At 38.2% G+C, this 19,056-nt stretch overlaps 1 protein-coding gene across 1 annotated transcript; it reads left to right on the forward strand.

The window, feature by feature from the left end:
- The first annotated feature begins 8,928 nt into the window (after positions 1–8,928).
- On the forward strand, positions 8,929–12,522 carry LOC129853992 (piggyBac transposable element-derived protein 4-like). The gene is made up of 2 exons (XM_055920580.1): positions 8,929–9,566; positions 10,370–12,522. Exons 1-2 carry the CDS (start codon positions 9,388–9,390, stop codon positions 12,111–12,113), a joined length of 1,923 nt encoding a protein of 640 aa, XP_055776555.1. The 5' UTR covers positions 8,929–9,387; the 3' UTR covers positions 12,114–12,522.
- Positions 12,523–19,056: the final 6,534 nt, after the last annotated feature.

Genomic DNA, 19,056 nt, shown 5'->3' on the forward strand with positions numbered 1-19,056 from the left:
TGTCTAACTCTTTGGTTTAGTGGTCAAAATGATAGTTGTATGGAATTGAATGAATCTGCTAAGTTCTGACATGTTTTACAAAGGCTTGAAAGACAGACGATGGGTTACGAAAATAGCTCTAGTTACAGATTGGTAGCCCCGATTTGAAATCCGACTTCGTACTTGACAAGCATACAAGTAGGGGAAGATTTTATATAGCAGACATTTTTTTCTTTAAAATGTTGCAAAAGGGGTCAAAACAGCAGTTTTTTGGGAAAGTTTGAAAAAAACGTGGTAGCATTAGTAAAACTGCTGTAACGTAAGTTCCATACTGAATAAACTGTTTCCACATTTGACAAGCAAATGTAGAGGAAGGATTTAATCCAAAATATTTTTGTCTAACTCTTTGGTTTAGTGGTCAAAATGATAGTTGTTTGGAATTGAATGAATCTGCTAAGTTCTGACATGTTTTACAAAGGCTTGAAAGACAGACGATGGGTTACGAAAATAGCTCTAGTTACAGATTGGTAGCCCCGATTTGAAATCCGACTTCGTACTTGACAAGCAGACAAGTAGGGGAAGATTTTATATAGCAGACATTATTTTGAAAAAAAAAATTTGCGACATGGGTCAAAACAGCGTTTTTTTGGGAAAGTTTGAAAAACACGTGGTAGCATTAGTAAAACTGCTGTAACGTAAGTTCTATACTGAATAAACTGTTTCCACATTTGACAAGCAAAAGTAGAGGAAGGATTTAATCCAAAATATTTTTGTCTAACTCTTTGGTTTAGTGGTCAAAATGATAGTTGTTTGGAATTGAATGAATCTGCTAAGTTCTGACATGTTTTACAAAGGCTTGAAAGAACGACGATGGGTTACGAAAATAGCTCAATTACACATTGGTAGCTCCGATTTGAAATCCGACTTCATACTTGAAAAGCAGACAAGTAGGGGAAGATTTTATATAGCAGAAATTATTTTCTTAAAAATGTTGCGAAAGGGGTCAAATAGCAGTTTATTGTGAAAGTTTGAAAAAAACGTGGTAGCATTAGTAAAACTGCTGTAACGTAAGTTCAAAACTGAACAAACTGTTTCCACATTTGACAAACAAAAGTAGAGGAAGGATTTAATCCAAAATATTTTTGTCTAACTCTTTGGTTTAGTGGTCAAAATGATAGTTGTTTGGAATTGAATGAATCTGCTAAGTTCTGACATGTTTTACAAAGGCTTGAAAGACCGACGATGGGTTACGAAAATAGCTCAATTACACATTGGTAGGCCCGATTTGAAATCCGACTTCGTACTTGAAAAGCAGACAAGTAGGGGAAGATTTTATATAGCAGAAATTATTTTCTTAAAAATGTTGCGAAAGGGGTCAAATAGCAGTTTTTTGGGAAAGTTTGAAAAAAACGTGGTAGCATTAGTAAAACTGCTGTAACGTAAGTTCAAAACTGAACAAACTGTTTCCACATTTGACAAACAAAAGTAGAGGAAGGATTTAATCCAAAATATTTTTGTCTAACTCTTTAGTTTAGTGGTCAAAATGATAGTTGTTTGGAATTGAATGAATCTGCTAAGTTCTGACATGTTTTACAAAGGCTTGAAAGACAGACGATGGGTTACGAAAATAGCTCTAGTTACAGATTGGTAGCCCCGATTTGAAATCCGACTTCGTACTTGAAAAGCAGACAAGTAGGGGAAGATTTTATATAGCAGACATTTTTTTCAAAAAAATGTTGCGAAATGGGTCAAAACAGCGTTTTTTTGGGAAAGTTTGAAAAAAACGTGGTAGCATTAGTAAAACTGCTGTAACGTAAGTTCCATACTGAATAAACTGTTTCCACATTTGACAAGCAAAAGTAGAGGAAGGATTTAATCCAAAATATTTTTGTCTAACTCTTTGGTTTAGTGGTCAAAATGATAGTTGTTTGGAATTGAATGAATCTGCTAAGTTCTGACATGTTTTACAAAGGCTTGAAAGACCGACGATGGGTTACGAAAATAGCTCAATTACAGATTGGTAGCCCCGATTTGAAATCCGACTTCGTACTTGAAAAGCAGACAAGTAGGGGAAGATTTTATATAGCATAAATTATTTTCTTAAAAATGTTGCAAAAGGGGTCAAATAGCAGTTTATTGTGAAAGTTTGAAAAAAACGTGGTAGCATTAGTAAAACTGCTGTAACGTAAGTTCCATACTGAATAAACTGTTTCCACATTTGACAATCAAAAGTAGAGGAAGGATTTAATCCAAAATATTTTTGTCTAACTCTTTGGTTTAGTGGTCAAAATGATAGTTGTTTGGAATTGAATGAATCTGCTAACTTCTGACATGTTTTACAGAGGCTTGAATGACAGACGATGGGTTACGAAAATAGCTATAGTTACAGATTGGTAGCCCCGATTTGAAATTCGACTTCGTACTTGACAATCAGACAAGTAGGGGAAGATTTTATATAGCAGACATTATTTTTGAAATTTTTTTGCGAAAGGGGTCAAAACAGCAGTTTTTTGTGAAAGTTTGAAAAAAACGTGGTAGCATTAGTAAAACTGCTGTAAAGTAAGTTCCATACTGAATAAACTGTTTCCACATTTGACAAGCAAAAGTAGAGGAAGGATTTAATCCAAAATGTTTTTGTCTAACTATTTAGTTTAGTGGTCAAAATGATAGTTGTTTGGAATTGAATGAATCTGCTAAGTTCTGACATGTTTTACAAAGGCTTGAAAGACAGACGAGGGGTTACGAAAATAGCTCTAGTTACAGAGTGGTAGCCCCGATTTGAAATCCGACTTCGTACTTGACAAGCAGACAAGTAGGGGAAGACTTTATATAGCAGACATTTTTTTCTTTAAAATGTTGCAAAAGTGGTCAAAACAGCAGTTTTTTGGGAAAGTTTGAAAAAAACGTGGTAGCATTCGTAAAACTGCTGTAACGTAAGTTCCATACTGAATAAACTGTTTCCACATTTGACAAGCAAATGTGGAGGAAGGATTTAACCTGTTGAGGATGGGGGCGCTGTTTAGACTATTTATGCTAATCGGGTAATTTTTGAAACGGCTTCCCACAAAATCCTTGATCGTACAATATGCATATTATTATTATTATTGGATAGAAAACAGTCTATAGTTTCTATAGGAGTTGAAATTTTGTCTCTAAGTGGAACAGAGCCCATTCTACAGCAATTTCCCTGACATGGAGTCAGATTTCAGAAATGTTGGCCACTGTTCTGAAGTCAGTTAAAAGGGCACTGTTATTGCTATGACTATACGGACACTGCTTACGTCTTCCCCTGGATGCCTTTACGTGATGACGATTTCAATGGGGTCGATTGCGCGTTCACAGGCACTACAAATGAAAAAACCCTGAGGCTAGTCATTCTTTTGGAGCTGCGTCATGCGCCTAGAGGACACCGGCCCGCACCTGTTCCAAGCGTTAGTGGAGGGAGTAATATTACTCGGGTCATGTTTCTACTCGTTATGGGAGTTAAAAACATCATAAGGTAGTTAATTTAAAGTGTTTTATAGCAATTTATATCCGTTTAGTGCGATTTTGGGACATTTATTTCTTTAACGCTGTGAATAGCTGGGCACGCTTTCAGTTCATCCCGAACGCAGTTGGCATTTCCACATGGCAAGAGGACAGCTTTCCACCAAAAGACGATTACTCCCAAGAAAGGATCCTTTGCCCAAGATGCTGATGGAAGAACACCTTAAAGTAGGACATTTTTATTATGATAAATCGTGTTTCTGTCGAAAAATTTTAGTGGCTTAGGACGCCATGTTTTTTGACGTAGCTTCGCTTGGCGCAAACTGTATTGAAAAGTAAGGATAAATTAAAAAATGTAATTCCGCAATTGTATTAAGAATTAAATTGTCTATCAATCACTGTCCACCCTATATTTTTTAGTCACGTTTATGAGTATTTATGTATAAGAGTAGATCACTGTCTAAGTGGCGCAAGGACATTTTCTGACCAGCTGAGCTACATTTCACATTGTCTAACCATGATTTTGGTGGCTAAATATAAACATTTTCGATCAAACTCTATATGGATTGTGTAATATGATATTACAGGAGTGTCATCTGAAGAATTCTGAGAAGGTTAGTGAAAAAATTAATATATTTTTGGCGATGTTGACGTTATCGCCCACTTTGGCTAGAATCAATGCTGGGCTGCTATGTGCTATGTGCTATGCTAATATAACGATTTATTGTGTTTTCGCTGTAAGACACTTAGAAAATCTGAAATATTGTCTGTATTCACAGGATCTGTGTCTTTCGATTCGTGTATGCTGTGTATTTTTACGAAATGTTTGATGATTAGTAAGTAGGTAAACACGTTGCTCAATGTAGTTTTTCTAGTCCATTTGTGACGGTGGGTGCAATTGTAACCTATGCCATCTACCTGAAATATGCACTTTTTTCTAACAAAACCTATCCCATACCATAAATATGTTATCAGACTGTCATCTAATGAGTTTTTTTGTTGGTTAGGGGCTATAAATATCTTAGTTTAGCCGAATTGGTGATGGCTACTGGTGTTGGTGGACAAATAAAAGATGGTGGATTATGCTAATGTGTTTTTAGGTAATAGATGTACATCTTTACATATTGTGTCTTCCCTGTAAAACATTTTAAAAATCGGACATGTTGACTGGATTCACAAGATCTGTGTCTTTCATTAGCTGTATTGGACTTTAATGTGTGAAAGTTAAATATTTAAAAAAAATATTTTTTTTGAATTTCGCGGCACTGGTTTTTCAGTGGGGGGGGGGGGGTGCTGCTAGCGGCACGCTGATCCTAGACAGGTTAATCCAAAATATTTTTGTCTAACTCTTTGGTTTAGTGGTCAAAATGATAGTTGTATGGAATTGAATGAATCTGCTAAGTTCTGACATGTTTTACAAAGGCTTGAAAGACAGACGATGGGTTACGAAAATAGCTCTAGTTACAGATTGGTAGCCCCGATTTGAAATCCGACTTCGTACTTGACAAGCAGACAAGTAGGGGAAGACTTTATATAGCAGACATTATTTTCCTTTAAAATGTTGCGAAAGGGGTCAAAACAGCAGTTTTTTGGGAAAGTTTGAAAAAAACGTAGTAGCATTAGTAAAACTGCTGTAACGTAAGTTCAAAACTGAACAAACTGTTTCCACATTTGACAAACAAAAGTAGAGGAAGGATTTAATCCAAAATATTTTTGTCTAACTATTTAGTTTAGTGGTCAAAATGATAGTTGTTTGGAATTGAATGAATCTGCTAAGTTCTGACATGTTTTACAAAGGCTTGAAAGACAGACGATGGGTTACGAAAATAGCTCTAGTTACAGATTGGTAGCCCCGATTTGAAATCCGACTTCGTACTTGAAAAGCAGACAAGTAGGGGAAGATTTTATATAGCAGACATTTTTTTCAAAAAAATGTTGCGAAATGGGTCAAAACAGCGTTTTTTTGGGAAAGTTTGAAAAAAACGTGGTAGCATTAGTAAAACTGCTGTAACGTAAGTTCCATACTGAATAAACTGTTTCCACATTTGACAAGCAAAAGTAGAGGAAGGATTTAATCCAAAATATTTTTGTCTAACTCTTTGGTTTAGTGGTCAAAATGATAGTTGTTTGGAATTGAATGAATCTGCTAAGTTCTGACATGTTTTACAAAGGCTTGAAAGACCGACGATGGGTTACGAAAATAGCTCAATTACAGATTGGTAGCCCCGATTTGAAATCCGACTTCGTACTTGAAAAGCAGACAAGTAGGGGAAGATTTTATATAGCAGAAATTATTTTCTTAAAAATGTTGCAAAAGGGGTCAAATAGCAGTTTATTGTGAAAGTTTGAAAAAAACGTGGTAGCATTAGTAAAACTGCTGTAACGTAAGTTCCATACTGAATAAACTGTTTCCACATTTGACAATCAAAAGTAGAGGAAGGATTTAATCCAAAATATTTTTGTCTAACTCTTTGGTTTAGTGGTCAAAATGATAGTTGTTTGGAATTGAATGAATCTGCTATGTTGTGACATGTTTTACAAAGGCTTGAAAGACAGACGATGGGTTACGAAAATAGCTCTAGTTACAGATTGGTAGCCCCGATTTGAAATCCGACTTCGTACTTGACAAGCAGACAAGTAGGGGAAGATTTTATATAGCAGAAATTATTTTCTTAAAAATGTTGCGAAAGGGGTCAAATAGCAGTTTATTGTGAAAGTTTGAAAAAAACGTGGTAGCATTAGTAAAACTGCTGTAACGTAAGTTCCATACTGAATAAACTGTTTCCACATTTGACAATCAAAAGTAGAGGAAGGATTTAATCCAAAATATTTTTGTCTAACTCTTTGGTTTAGTGGTCAAAATAATAGTTGTTTGGAATTAAATGAATTTGCTATCTTCTGACATGTTTTACAGAGGCTTGAAAGGCAGATGATGGGTTAAGAAAATAGCTCTAGTTACAGATTGGTAGCCCCGATTTGAAATCCGACTTCGTACTTGAAAAGCAGACAAGTAGGGGAAGACTTTATATAGCAGACATTTTTTTCTTTAAAATGTTCTGAAAGGGGTCAAAAGCAGTTTATTGTGAAAGTTTGAAAAAAACGTGGTAGCGTTAGTAAAACTGCTGTAACGTAAGTTCCATACTGAATAAACTGTTTCCACATTTGACAAGCAAAAGAAGAGGAAGGATTTAATCCAAAATATTTTGGTCTAACTATTTAGTTTAGTGGTCAAAATGATAGTTGTTTGGAATTGAATGAATCTGCTAAGTTCTGACATGTTTTACAAAGGCTTGAAAGACAGACGATGGGTTACAAAAATAGCTCTAGTTACAGATTGGTAGCCCCGAAAATTTACTTATAGAGTGCATCAAACATGATTTAGAGCTTGTTTATTGAAAAGTGCTTATTTCTGTTTTTCAACATGATTTGAGCTTGTTTTTGGAAAAGTGTTTATTTCTGTATTTCAACATGATTTAGAGCTTGTTTTTGGAAAAGTGTTTACGGCCGCCCAACAACCTGCCCGCTTGACCCTATCCCCTCCTCTCTTCTCCAGACCATTTCCGGAGACCTTCTCCCTTACCTCACCTCGCTCATCAACTCATCCTTGGCCTCTGGCTACGTCCCTTCCGTCTTCAAGAGAGCGAGAGTTGCACCCCTTCTGAAAAAACCTACACTCGATCCCTCCGATGTCAACAACTATAGACCAGTATCCCTTCTTTCTTTTCTCTCCAAAACTCTTGAACGTGCCGTCCTTGGCCAGCTCTCCTGCTATCTCTCTCAGAATGACCTTCTTGATCCAAATCAGTCAGGTTTCAAGACTAGTCATTCAACTGAGACTGCTCTTCTCTGTGTCACGGAGGCGCTCCGCACTGCTAAAGCTAACTCTCTCTCCTCTGCTCTCATCCTTCTAGACCTATCGGCTGCCTTTGATACTGTGAACCAACAGATCCTCCTCTCCACCCTCTCCGAGCTGGGCACCTCCGGCGCGGCCCACGCTTGGATTGCGTCCTACCTGACAGGTCGCTCCTACCAGGTGGCGTGGCGAGAATCTGTCTCCGCACCACGTGCTCTCACCACTGGTGTCCCCCAGGGCTCTGTTCTAGGCCCTCTCCTATTCTCGCTATACACCAAGTCACTTGGCTCTGTCATATCCTCACATGGTCTCTCCTATCATTGCTATGCAGACGACACACAATTAATCTTCTCCTTTCCCCCCTCTGATAACCAGGTGGTGAATCGCATCTCTGCATGTCTGGCAGACATATCAGTGTGGATGACGGATCACCACCTCAAGCTGAACCTCGGCAAGACGGAGCTGCTCTTCCTCCCGGGGAAGGACTGCCCGTTCCATGATCTCGCCATCACGGTTGACAACTCCATTGTGTCCTCCTCCCAGAGTGCTAAGAACCTTGGCATGATCCTGGACAACACCCTGTCGTTCTCAACTAACATCAAGGCGGTGACCCGTTCCTGTAGGTTCATGCTCTACAACATTCGCAGAGTACGACCCTGCCTCACGCAGGAAGCGGCGCAGGTCCTAATCCAGGCACTTGTCATCTCCCGTCTGGATTACTGCAACTCGCTGTTGGCTGGGCTCCCTGCCTGTGCCATTAAACCCCTACAACTCATCCAGAACGCCGCAGCCCGTCTGGTGTTCAACTTTCCTAAGTTCTCTCATGTCACCCCGCTCCTCCTCTCTCTCCACTGGCTTCCAGTTGAAGCTCGCATCCGCTACAAGACCATGGTGATTGCCTACGGAGCTGTGAGGGGAACGGCACCTCCGTACCTTCAGGCTCTGATCAGGCCCTACACCCAAACAAGGGCACTGCGTTCATCCACCTCTGGCCTGCTCGCCTCCCTACCTCTGAGGAAGTACAGTTCCCGCTCAGCCCAGTCAAAACTGTTCGCTGCTCTGGCACCCCAATGGTGGAACAAACTCCCTCACGACGCCAGGTCAGCGGAGTCAATCACCACCTTCCGGAGACACCTGAAACCCCACCTCTTTAAGGAATACCTAGGATAGGATAAAGTAATCCTTCTAACCCCCCCCCCCCCCCTTAACCTGTCTAGGATCAGCGTGGCGCTAGCGGGACGTTTGACAAGAAAAAAAAAAAAAATGGCGGAATGTCATAATTATAAATATTTAGCTTTAATTAAATCAGAAGTGTTATACACAATATCAAATCTATACCTCTTGTTAATCTTGCCAATATGTCCGATTTCGAAAAGCTTCACTACAAAAGCGATTATCGATCAGTAAACAACACATTAGGTACAGTTACAACAAAGTACATTAGTCACAAAAGTCATAAATAGCAATGCAAAGCATCAATTACCTTAGGAAATTTTCTTCTTTTGGCAATCCTAAAGGTCACGACGAAACAATCAAGTGGCTTTTTGATCGATATAATCCATTTTTATAGCCTAAAACGAAACATTTTGTGAATGTGTGGAAAACGGCTTGTGTGGAAAATTCAGCGTCCATCAACTTTGGACGTAACATTCATTGTAATTACTCACTCTAAAGGGACGTTTATCAAGTCAAGTTCGGTTTCATTAGAATCCTCTGTTTGTTAGTAATACAACCAAACGTCGTGGTTCTTTTTCCGGGACATATTGACCGAAGAAATTCGATCTGAACACACCTACCAGCTACGTCATTACGCGCCAATCGATTGGCCTGTTCGTCTTTGATTGACTGTATCTCGGTCCAATGACCACTGATCTTTTTGAAATCTAGCTGGATAGATAGCCAATGAGCAGAGGTAAATAGGGATATCAAATGGTTCTACCCGGAAATAATAGGCATCTTTGTAAAGCCATGCGTGTTCGCAGCTATTCCCCATTGAAAATCAGAAAGTAAGGAGCTCACCGTTTTACGCGCCGCGAAAGTTTGTTTTGGAGCATTTTCAAGGATCAATTATGGCAAATAAATCAGCCAAATCAACGACCAAGACGAAGTACACAGATGTGCAAGATATAATTAGTGAAATTGACCGTGAAAGTGAAAATGAGCATCTAATTGATTCCAGCGAGGTTGAATCCGTTGATTCTGAATTCGAAGACATGTTTCTACACGGTGAAGACCCAGTTTTGGATCGGTGAGTAACGTTGTTTGGAATTAGTAATATCATATATAATTCATTTGAGTTGTTTGATATATTTGTATTTTATTTGCCTTATATAAAAATATGACTAGGGCATGAAATAAAGGCACATTGTGTATTTCTAATAGGTGCTATTTACACACACACATACTGCAGTAGCCATAAGCTCACCATGGTCACACATTGTGTATTTCTAATAGGTGCTATTTACACACACACATACTGCAGTAGCCATAAGCTCACCATGGTCACACATTGTGTATTTCTAATAGGTGCTATTTACACACACACATACTGCAGTAGCCATAAGCTCACCATGGTCACACATTGTGTATTTCTAATAGGTGCTATTTACACACACACATACTGCAGTAGCCATAAGCTCACCATGGTCACACATTGTGTATTTCTAATAGGTGCTATTTACACACACACATACTGCAGTAGCCATAAGCTCACCATGGTCACACATTGTGTATTTCTAATAGGTGCTATTTACACACACACATACTGCAGTAGCCATAAGCTCACCATGGTCACACATTGTGTATTTCTAATAGGTGCTATTTACACACACACATACTGCAGTAGCCATAAGCTCACCATGGTCACACATTGTGTATTTCTAATAGGTGCTATTTACACACACACATACTGCAGTAGCCATAAGCTCACCATGGTCACACATTGTGCATTTCTAATAGGTGCTATTTACACACACACATACTGCAGTAGCCATAAGCTCACCATGGTCACACATTGTGCATTTCTAATAGGTGTCTGTCTTTATTTCACAGTCGCAGCGATTCTGATTGGGAGCCAAGCTGCAAATCCCCCACTGAAGCTGGTCCATCCAGCTGGACCCCTGCTGTATCCGGCACCACACCTACTCCCGCCCGGCCATCAAGGGGTGGTAAGCCGGCGTCAAGGAAGCGGAGGAAGGGCAGCGTGGAACCGTCCAGCGTGGAACCTGCCAGAGCGGAGGAGGACCGTTGGCACACTGTTCTTGAGGAGGATGTGGCCCCACCAACTCCACTTTTCCGCCCAAAACGCCCAGTAGGCCCTCAATTGGACCTGACTTCCAAATACACCCCCATGCAACTTTTCCAGTTGTTCTTCACCTCGGCAGTTCTTGATACCCTGGTGATGAACACTAATAGATATGGGGCAAAGAAGCAGGAGAAATGGAAGGACATTTCCATTTCAGAACTGTTTTGCTACCTGTCCATGGTCATTTACATGGGGGTGGTGAAGCTGAAGAACCTCAAACACTACTGGAAAACTGCACCACTCTATCAACTGCCTTTCCCCTCAACGGTCATGTCTTGTACTAGGTTTCTGACAATTTCGCGGGCACTTCACATTAGTGACCCAGAGGTTGATAAGGACAACGAGGCGAAACGAGGCACAGCAGGGTTTGATAAGCTCTGCAAGATCAAACCTCTCTACCACGATATCGTTGAGGCATGCAAGACATATTTTCAGCCCGCCCAGAACCTTTCCATAGATGAGAGAATGGTAGCCTCAAAGGCCAGAATTGGCCTAAAACAGTACATGCGCAACAAACCCACAAAATGGGGTTACAAGCTGTTTGTTTTGGCCGATTCTGCGTGTGCATACACGTGCAATTTTTTTGTCTATGAGGGGAAGAACACTTGTGCGAGCGGTAAGGGACTCAGTTATGATTCTGTGATGCAGTTATTAGATTTCCAGCTGCTGGGGAAGGGCTACAAACTATTTGTAGACAACTTCTACACAAGCCCTACCCTGTTCACAGACCTGAGGAAGCTGGAGATGTGGGCCTGTGGCACCATTCGGACCAACCGAGTGGGTTTTCCAAAAACCAGGGTAAATGACATGCCTAAGCGGGCTGAGCGGGGTACCATGAGATGGATCCGTGAAGATGGCCTGCTGTTTGTGAAGTGGATGGACACTCGCGAAGTGGTGATGTGTTCCACTATTCACAAGTCGTTCGGTGGGGATCACGTTGTTCGCCGTTTGAAAGGTCCTACAGGCGCTTGGACTGCCAGAAATGTCCCCATTCCAGATGCTGTGAGGGATTACAACAAGAGCATGGGGGGTGTAGACCTATCCGATGCACTGATAGGATATTATAACGTCCTTCATAAAACCATGAAGTGGTACAAAACACTATTCTATCATTTCATTGACATTGCTGTGGTGAATTCCTTCATCCTCCAGAAGGAAATGGCCAAGAGCTGTGGACAGCCCCCCATCTCACAGCTAGCCTTCAGGGAGCAGCTCATCCAGGAGCTTGCTAACTACAGCAAGAACACTGTAGCACCTTCTGTCCCCTCTACCTCTGTCCCTTCTGCTCCAACCAGCGGCACGCACATGCTGGATTTCATCATTGCAGGCAGGGATGTGCCTCGGGGGAAAAGGGGCACAGTAGGGCGGCTTCGTTGTGCCCTGTGCCACAAGAAGTCCCCTGTCACCTGCACCACCTGTGCTGTGACCCTCTGTTTCACACCAGAGAGAAACTGCTATGGGATATGGCATCGGGAGCGCAACATTGTGTAGAGGACAGAGTCTTCACATGATTGAACATTTGAAGTGTAAATAGTTCCCCTTGTTATTATTTAATTTTTTTTAAATATTCATTTTTTTCCTTGAATTTTTCAAATATATATTTTTGGGGGTATGTTACAATAATTGTTTTGTATTTTGTATATAGGTTTTGTATCATTGTATCATTGTACCAATTCGGCCACTTGGGTACATTTGGGAAACTTGTGAGGGACACCTGGTTGACCTCATGCTCAATGGCATGTACCTCACTCATTCCTGAATGTATCCATCTGAAATTTTGGTAAAATACTGTTGCCTACCTATGTTCTCATTTGAAATGATCCCCAGTATCATAACTGAATGTTTGGCCTTTCTTGTTGATTTTTAAAGATGCAACATCAGTAAAAGAACAAAAAACGTCTGTTGATTTCCTTGTATTTTCTTCTACCAGATCTATTGTGTTATATTCTCCTACATTCAATTCACATTTACACAAACTTCAGAATGTTTCCTTTCAAATGATACCAAGAATATGCATATCCTTCCTTCTAGGCCTGAGCTGCAAGCAGTTAGATTAGGGTATGTTTTCAGGCGGAAATTGAGAAAAAGGGGGGTCATCCCCAACAGGTTAAAAGAGTTAGATGCACTATTGTAAAGTGGTTGTTCCACTGGATATCATAAGGTGAATGCACCAATTTGTAAGTCGCTCTGGATAAGAGCGTCTGCTAAATGACTTAAATGTAAATGTAATGATAAATCGCTGTTCTGTTGAAAAATGTTAAACGCATATATCGCCATTTTGTTTTGTGTAGCTTCGCTTTGGCGGACCCGGTATTGCACAGTAAGGATAATTTTAGAAATGTAATTTAGCGATTGCATTAAGAACTAATTTGTCTTTCGATTCCTGTCAACCCTGTATTTTTTAGTCAAGTTTATGATTAGTTATGGATTAGACTAGATCACTCTCAAAGATGGCGCCCGACATTTTCAGGCCAGTTTTTCTACTATTCTCATTGTATAACCACGGTTTTTTGTGGCTAAATATGCACATTTTCGAACAAACTCTATATGTATGTTGTAATATGATGTTACAGGAGTGTCATCGGAAGAATTCTGAGAAGGTTAGTGAAAAAATTAATATATTTTGGTGATGATAACGTTATCGCTCCCGTTGCCTTGAATTCATGCGGGGGTAACGTTTGCACATGTGGTATGCTAATATAACGATTTATTGTGTTTTCGCTGTAAAACACTTAGAAAATCTGAAATATTGTCTGAATTCACAAGATCTGTGTCTTTCCATTGCTATGCTTTGTCTATTTTTATGAAATGTTTTATGATGAGTAAATTGGTAATACACGTTGCTCTCTGTAGTAATTCTAGTCACTTTGGGGAGATTTGTGATGGTGGCTGCAATGGAAAACTATGATTTATACCTGAAATATGCACATTTTTCTAACAAAACCTATGCTATACAATAAATATGTTATCAGACTGTCATCTGATGAGGTTTTTTCTTGGTTAGTGGCTATTTATTTCTTTATTTGGTCGAATTGGTGATAGCTAGTGATGGAGTGGAAAAATAGTGGAGTAAAAAAAATGGTGTCTTTTGCTAACGTGGTTAGCTAATAGATTTACATATTGTGTCTTCCCTGTAAAACATTTTAAAAATCAGAAATGGTGGCTAGATTCACAAGAAGTGTATCTTTCATCTGGTGTCTTGGACTTGTGATTTAATGATATTTAGATGCTACAATTTACTTGTGACGCTATGCTAGCTATGCTAGTCAGTGGGGGGGGGGGGGGGGGGGGGGGGGGGGGGGGCGCTCCCGGATCCGGGTTTCTGAGGCAGTAAAAGTTCATTTCTGTATTTCAACATGATTTAGAGCTTGTTTATGGAAAAGTGCTAATTTCTGTATTTCAACATGATTTGGAGCTTGTTTTTGGAAAAGTGTTTATTTCTGTATTTCAATGTTGCAACTTGCTGAAAACCGTCCACAGTGCTCCTATCGTCGCCTTCTAACAGTACTGAAAAAAATTAACTTACAGAGTGCATCAAACATGATTTAGAGCTTGATTATGGAAAAGTGTTTATTTCTGTATTTCAACATGATTTGGAGCTTTTTTTTGGAAAAGTGTTTATTTCTGTATTTCAAGGTTGCAACTTGCTGAAAACTGTCCACAGTGCTCCTATCATCACCTTCTAACAGTACTGAAAAAAAATTCACTTACAGAGTGCCTCAAACATGATTTAGAGCTTGGTTATGGAAAAGTGCTAATTTCTGTATTTCAACATGATTTGGAGCTTGTTTTTGGAAAAGTGTTTATTTCTGTATTTCAATGTTGCAACTTGCTGAAAACTGTCCACAGTGCTCCTATCATCGCCTTCTAACAGTACTGAAAAAAAATTCACTTACAGAGTGCATCAAACATGATTTAGAGCTTGTTTATGGAAAAGTGTTTATTTCTGTATTTCAACATGATTTGGAGCTTGTTTTTGGAAAAGTGTTAATTTCTGTATTTCAACATGATTTGGAGCTTGTTTTTGGAAAAGTGTTTATTTCTGTATTTCAATGTTGCATCTTGCTGAAACCTGTCCACAGTGCTCCTATCATCGCCTTCTAACAGTACTGAAAAAAAATTCACTTACAGAGTGCATCAAACATGATTTAGAGCTTGTTTATTGAAAAGAGTTAATTTCTGTATTTCAACATGATTTGGAGCTTTTTTTTGGAAAAGTGTTTATTTCTGTATTTCAAGGTTGCATCTTGCTGAAACCTGTCCACAGTGCTCCTATCATCACCTTCTAACAGTACTGAAAAAAAATTCACTTACAGAGTGCCTCAAACATGATTTAGAGCTTGGTTATGGAAAAGTGCTAATTTCTGTATTTCAACATGATTTGGAGCTTGTTTTTGGAAAAGTGTTTATTTCTGTATTTCAATGTTGCAACTTGCTGAAAACTGTCCACAGTGCTCCTATCATCGCCTTCTAACAGTACTGAAAAAAAATTCACTTACAGAGTGCATCAAACATGATTTAGAGCTTGTTTATGGAAAAGTGTTTATTTCTGTATTTCAACATGATTTGGAGCTTGTTTTTGGAAAAGTGTTTATTTCTGTATTTCAATGTTGCAACTTGCTGAAAACTGTCCACAGTGCTCCTATCATCGCCTTCTAACAGTACTGAAAAAAAATTCACTTACAGAGTGCATCAAACATGATTTAGAGCTTATTTATGGAAAAGTGTTTATTTCTGTATTTCAACATGATTTGGAGCTTGTTTTTGGAAAAGTGTTAATTTCTGTATTTCAACATGATTTGGAGCTTGTTTTTGGAAAAGTGTTTATTTCTGTACTTCAATGTTGCAACTTGATGAAACCTGTCCACAGTGCTTCTATCGTCGCCTTCTAACAGTACTGAAAAAAAATACTTACAGAGTGCATCAAACATGATTTAGAGCTTGTTTATGGAAAAGTGCTAATTTCTGTATTTCAACATGATTTGGAGCTTGTTTTTGGAAAAGTGTTAATTTCTGTATTTCAACATGATTTGGAGCTTGTTTTTGGAAAAGTGTTTATTTCTGTATTTCAATGTTGCATCTTGCTGAAACCTGTCCACAGTGCTCCTATCATCGCCTTCTAACAGTACTGAAAAAAAATTCACTTACAGAGTGCATCAAACATGATTTAGAGCTTGTTTATGGAAAAGTGCTAATTTCTGTATTTCAACATGATTTGGAGCTTGTTTTTGGAAAAGTGTTTATTTCTGTATTTCAATGTTGCAACTTGCTGAAAACTGTCCACAGTGCTCCTATCATCGCCTTCTAACAGTACTGAAAAAAAATTCACTTACAGAGTGCATCAAACATGATTTAGAGCTTGTTTATGGAAAAGTGCTAATTTCTGTATTTCAACATGATTTGGAGCTTGTTTTTGGAAAAGTGTTTATTTCTGTATTTCAATGTTGCAACTTGCTGAAAACTGTCCACAGTGCTCCTATCATCGCCTTCTAACAGTACTGAAAAAAAATTCACTTACAGAGTGCATCAAACATGATTTAGAGCTTGTTTATGGAAAAGTGTTTATTTCTGTATTTCAACATGATTTGGAGCTTGTTTTTGGAAAAGTGTTTATTTCTGTATTTCAATGTTGCAACTTGCTGAAAACTGTCCACAGTGCTCCTATCATCGCCTTCTAACAGTACTGAAAAAAAATTCACTTACAGAGTGCATCAAACATGATTTAGAGCTTATTTATGGAAAAGTGTTTATTTCTGTATTTCAACATGATTTGGAGCTTGTTTTTGGAAAAGTGTTAATTTCTGTATTTCAACATGATTTGGAGCTTGTTTTTGGAAAAGTGTTTATTTCTGTACTTCAATGTTGCAACTTGATGAAACCTGTCCACAGTGCTCCTATCATCGCCTTCTAACAGTACTGAAAAAAAATACTTACAGAGTGCATCAAACATGATTTAGAGCTTGTTTATGGAAAAGTGCTAATTTCTGTATTTCAACATGATTTGGAGCTTGTTTTTGGAAAAGTGTTTATTTCTGTATTTCAATGTTGCATCTTGCTGAAACCTGTCCACAGTGCTCCTATCATCGCCTTCTAACAGTACTGAAAAAAAATTCACTTACAGAGTGCATCAAACATGATTTAGAGCTTGTTTATGGAAAAGTGCTAATTTCTGTATTTCAACATGATTTGGAGCTTGTTTTTGGAAAAGTGTTTATTTCTGTATTTCAATGTTGCAACTTGCTGAAAACTGTCCACAGTGCTCCTATCATCGCCTTCTAACAGTACTGAAAAAAAATTCACTTACAGAGTGCATCAAACATGATTTAGAGCTTGTTTATGGAAAAGTGTTAATTTCTGTATTTCAACATGATTTGGAGCTTGTTTTTGGAAAAGTGTTTATTTCTGTATTTCAATGTTGCATCTTGCTGAAACCTGTCCACAGTGCTCCTATCATCGCCTTCTAACAGTACTGAAAAAAAATTCACTTACAGAGTGCATCAAACATGATTTAGAGCTTGTTTATGGAAAAGTGCTAATTTCTGTATTTCAACATGATTTGGAGCTTGTTTTTGGAAAAGTGTTTATTTCTGTATTTCAATGTTGCAACTTGCTGAAAACTGTCCACAGTGCTCCTATCATCGCCTTCTAACAGTACTGAAAAAAAATTCACTTACAGAGTGCATCAAACATGATTTAGAGCTTGTTTATGGAAAAGTGTTTATTTCTGTATTTCAACATGATTTGGAGCTTGTTTTTGGAAAAGTGTTAATTTCTGTATTTCAACATGATTTGGAGCTTGTTTTTGGAAAAGTGTTTATTTCTGTACTTCAATGTTGCAACTTGATGAAACCTGTCCACAGTGCTCCTATCATCGCCTTCTAACAGTACTGAAAAAAAATTAACTTACAGAGTGCATCAAACATGATTTAGAGCTTGTTTATGGAAAAGTGCTAATTTCTGTATTTCAACATGATTTGGAGCTTGTTTTTGGAAAAGTGTTTATTTCTGTATTTCAATGTTGCAACTTGCTGAAACCTGTCCACAGTGCTCCTATCATCGCCTTCTAACAGTACTGAAAAAAAATTCACTTACAGAGTGCATCAAACATGATTTAGAGCTTGTTTATGGAAAAGTGCTAATTTCTGTATTTCAACATGATTTGGAGCTTGTTTTTGGAAAAGTGTTTATTTCTGTATTTCAATGTTGCAACTTGCTGAAAACTGTCCACAGTGCTCCTATCATCGCCTTCTAACAGTACTGAAAAAAAATTCACTTACAGAGTGCATCAAACATGATTTAGAGCTTGTTTATGGAAAAGTGCTAATTTCTGTATTTCAACATGATTTGGAGCTTGTTTTTGGAAAAGTGTTTATTTCTGTATTTCAATGTTGCAACTTGCTGAAAACTGTCCACAGTGCTCCTATCATCGCCTTCTAACAGTACTGAAAAAAAATTCACTTACAGAGTGCATCAAACATGATTTAGAGCTTATTTATGGAAAAGTGTTTATTTCTGTATTTCAACATGATTTGGAGCTTGTTTTTGGAAAAGTGTTAATTTCTGTATTTCAACATGATTTGGAGCTTGTTTTTGGAAAAGTGTTTATTTCTGTACTTCAATGTTGCAACTTGATGAAACCTGTCCACAGTGCTTCTATCGTCGCCTTCTAACAGTACTGAAAAAAAATACTTACAGAGTGCATCAAACATGATTTAGAGCTTGTTTATGGAAAAGTGCTAATTTCTGTATTTCAACATGATTTGGAGCTTGTTTTTGGAAAAGTGTTAATTTCTGTATTTCAACATGATTTGGAGCTTGTTTTTGGAAAAGTGTTTATTTCTGTATTTCAATGTTGCATCTTGCTGAAACCTGTCCACAGTGCTCCTATCATCGCCTTCTAACAGTACTGAAAAAAAATTCACTTACAGAGTGCATCAAACATGATTTAGAGCTTGTTTATTGAAAAGAGTTAATTTCTGTATTTCAACATGATTTGGAGCTTTTTTTTGGAAAAGTGTTTATTTCTGTATTTCAAGGTTGCATCTTGCTGAAACCTGTCCACAGTGCTCCTATCATCACCTTCTAACAGTACTGAAAAAAAATTCACTTACAGAGTGCCTCAAACATGATTTAGGGCTTGGTTATGGAAAAGTGCTAATTTCTGTATTTCAACATGATTTGGAGCTTGTTTTTGGAAAAGTGTTTATTTCTGTATTTCAATGTTGCAACTTGCTGAAAACTGTCCACAGTGCTCCTATCATCGCCTTCTAACAGTACTGAAAAAAAATTAACTTACAGAGTGCATCAAACATGATTTAGAGCTTGTTTATGGAAAAGTGTTTATTTCTGTATTTCAACATGATTTGGAGCTTGTTTTTGGAAAAGTGTTTATTTCTGTATTTCAATGTTGCAACTTGCTGAAAACTGTCCACAG

Source organism: Salvelinus fontinalis, chromosome 4 (assembly GCF_029448725.1).
Source record: "Salvelinus fontinalis isolate EN_2023a chromosome 4, ASM2944872v1, whole genome shotgun sequence".
Taxonomy (NCBI): Eukaryota; Metazoa; Chordata; class Actinopteri; order Salmoniformes; family Salmonidae; genus Salvelinus; species Salvelinus fontinalis.

Excerpts from the sequence above, each read along its gene's own strand:
- LOC129853992 (XM_055920580.1), top strand. The coding sequence starts at position 9,388 with ATGGCAAATAAATCAGCCAAATCAACGACCAAGACGAAGTACACAGAT. Across the intron at positions 9,567-10,369 it reads GAAGACCCAGTTTTGGATCG|TCGCAGCGATTCTGATTGGG; the intron begins GTGAGTAACGTT and ends TTTATTTCACAG.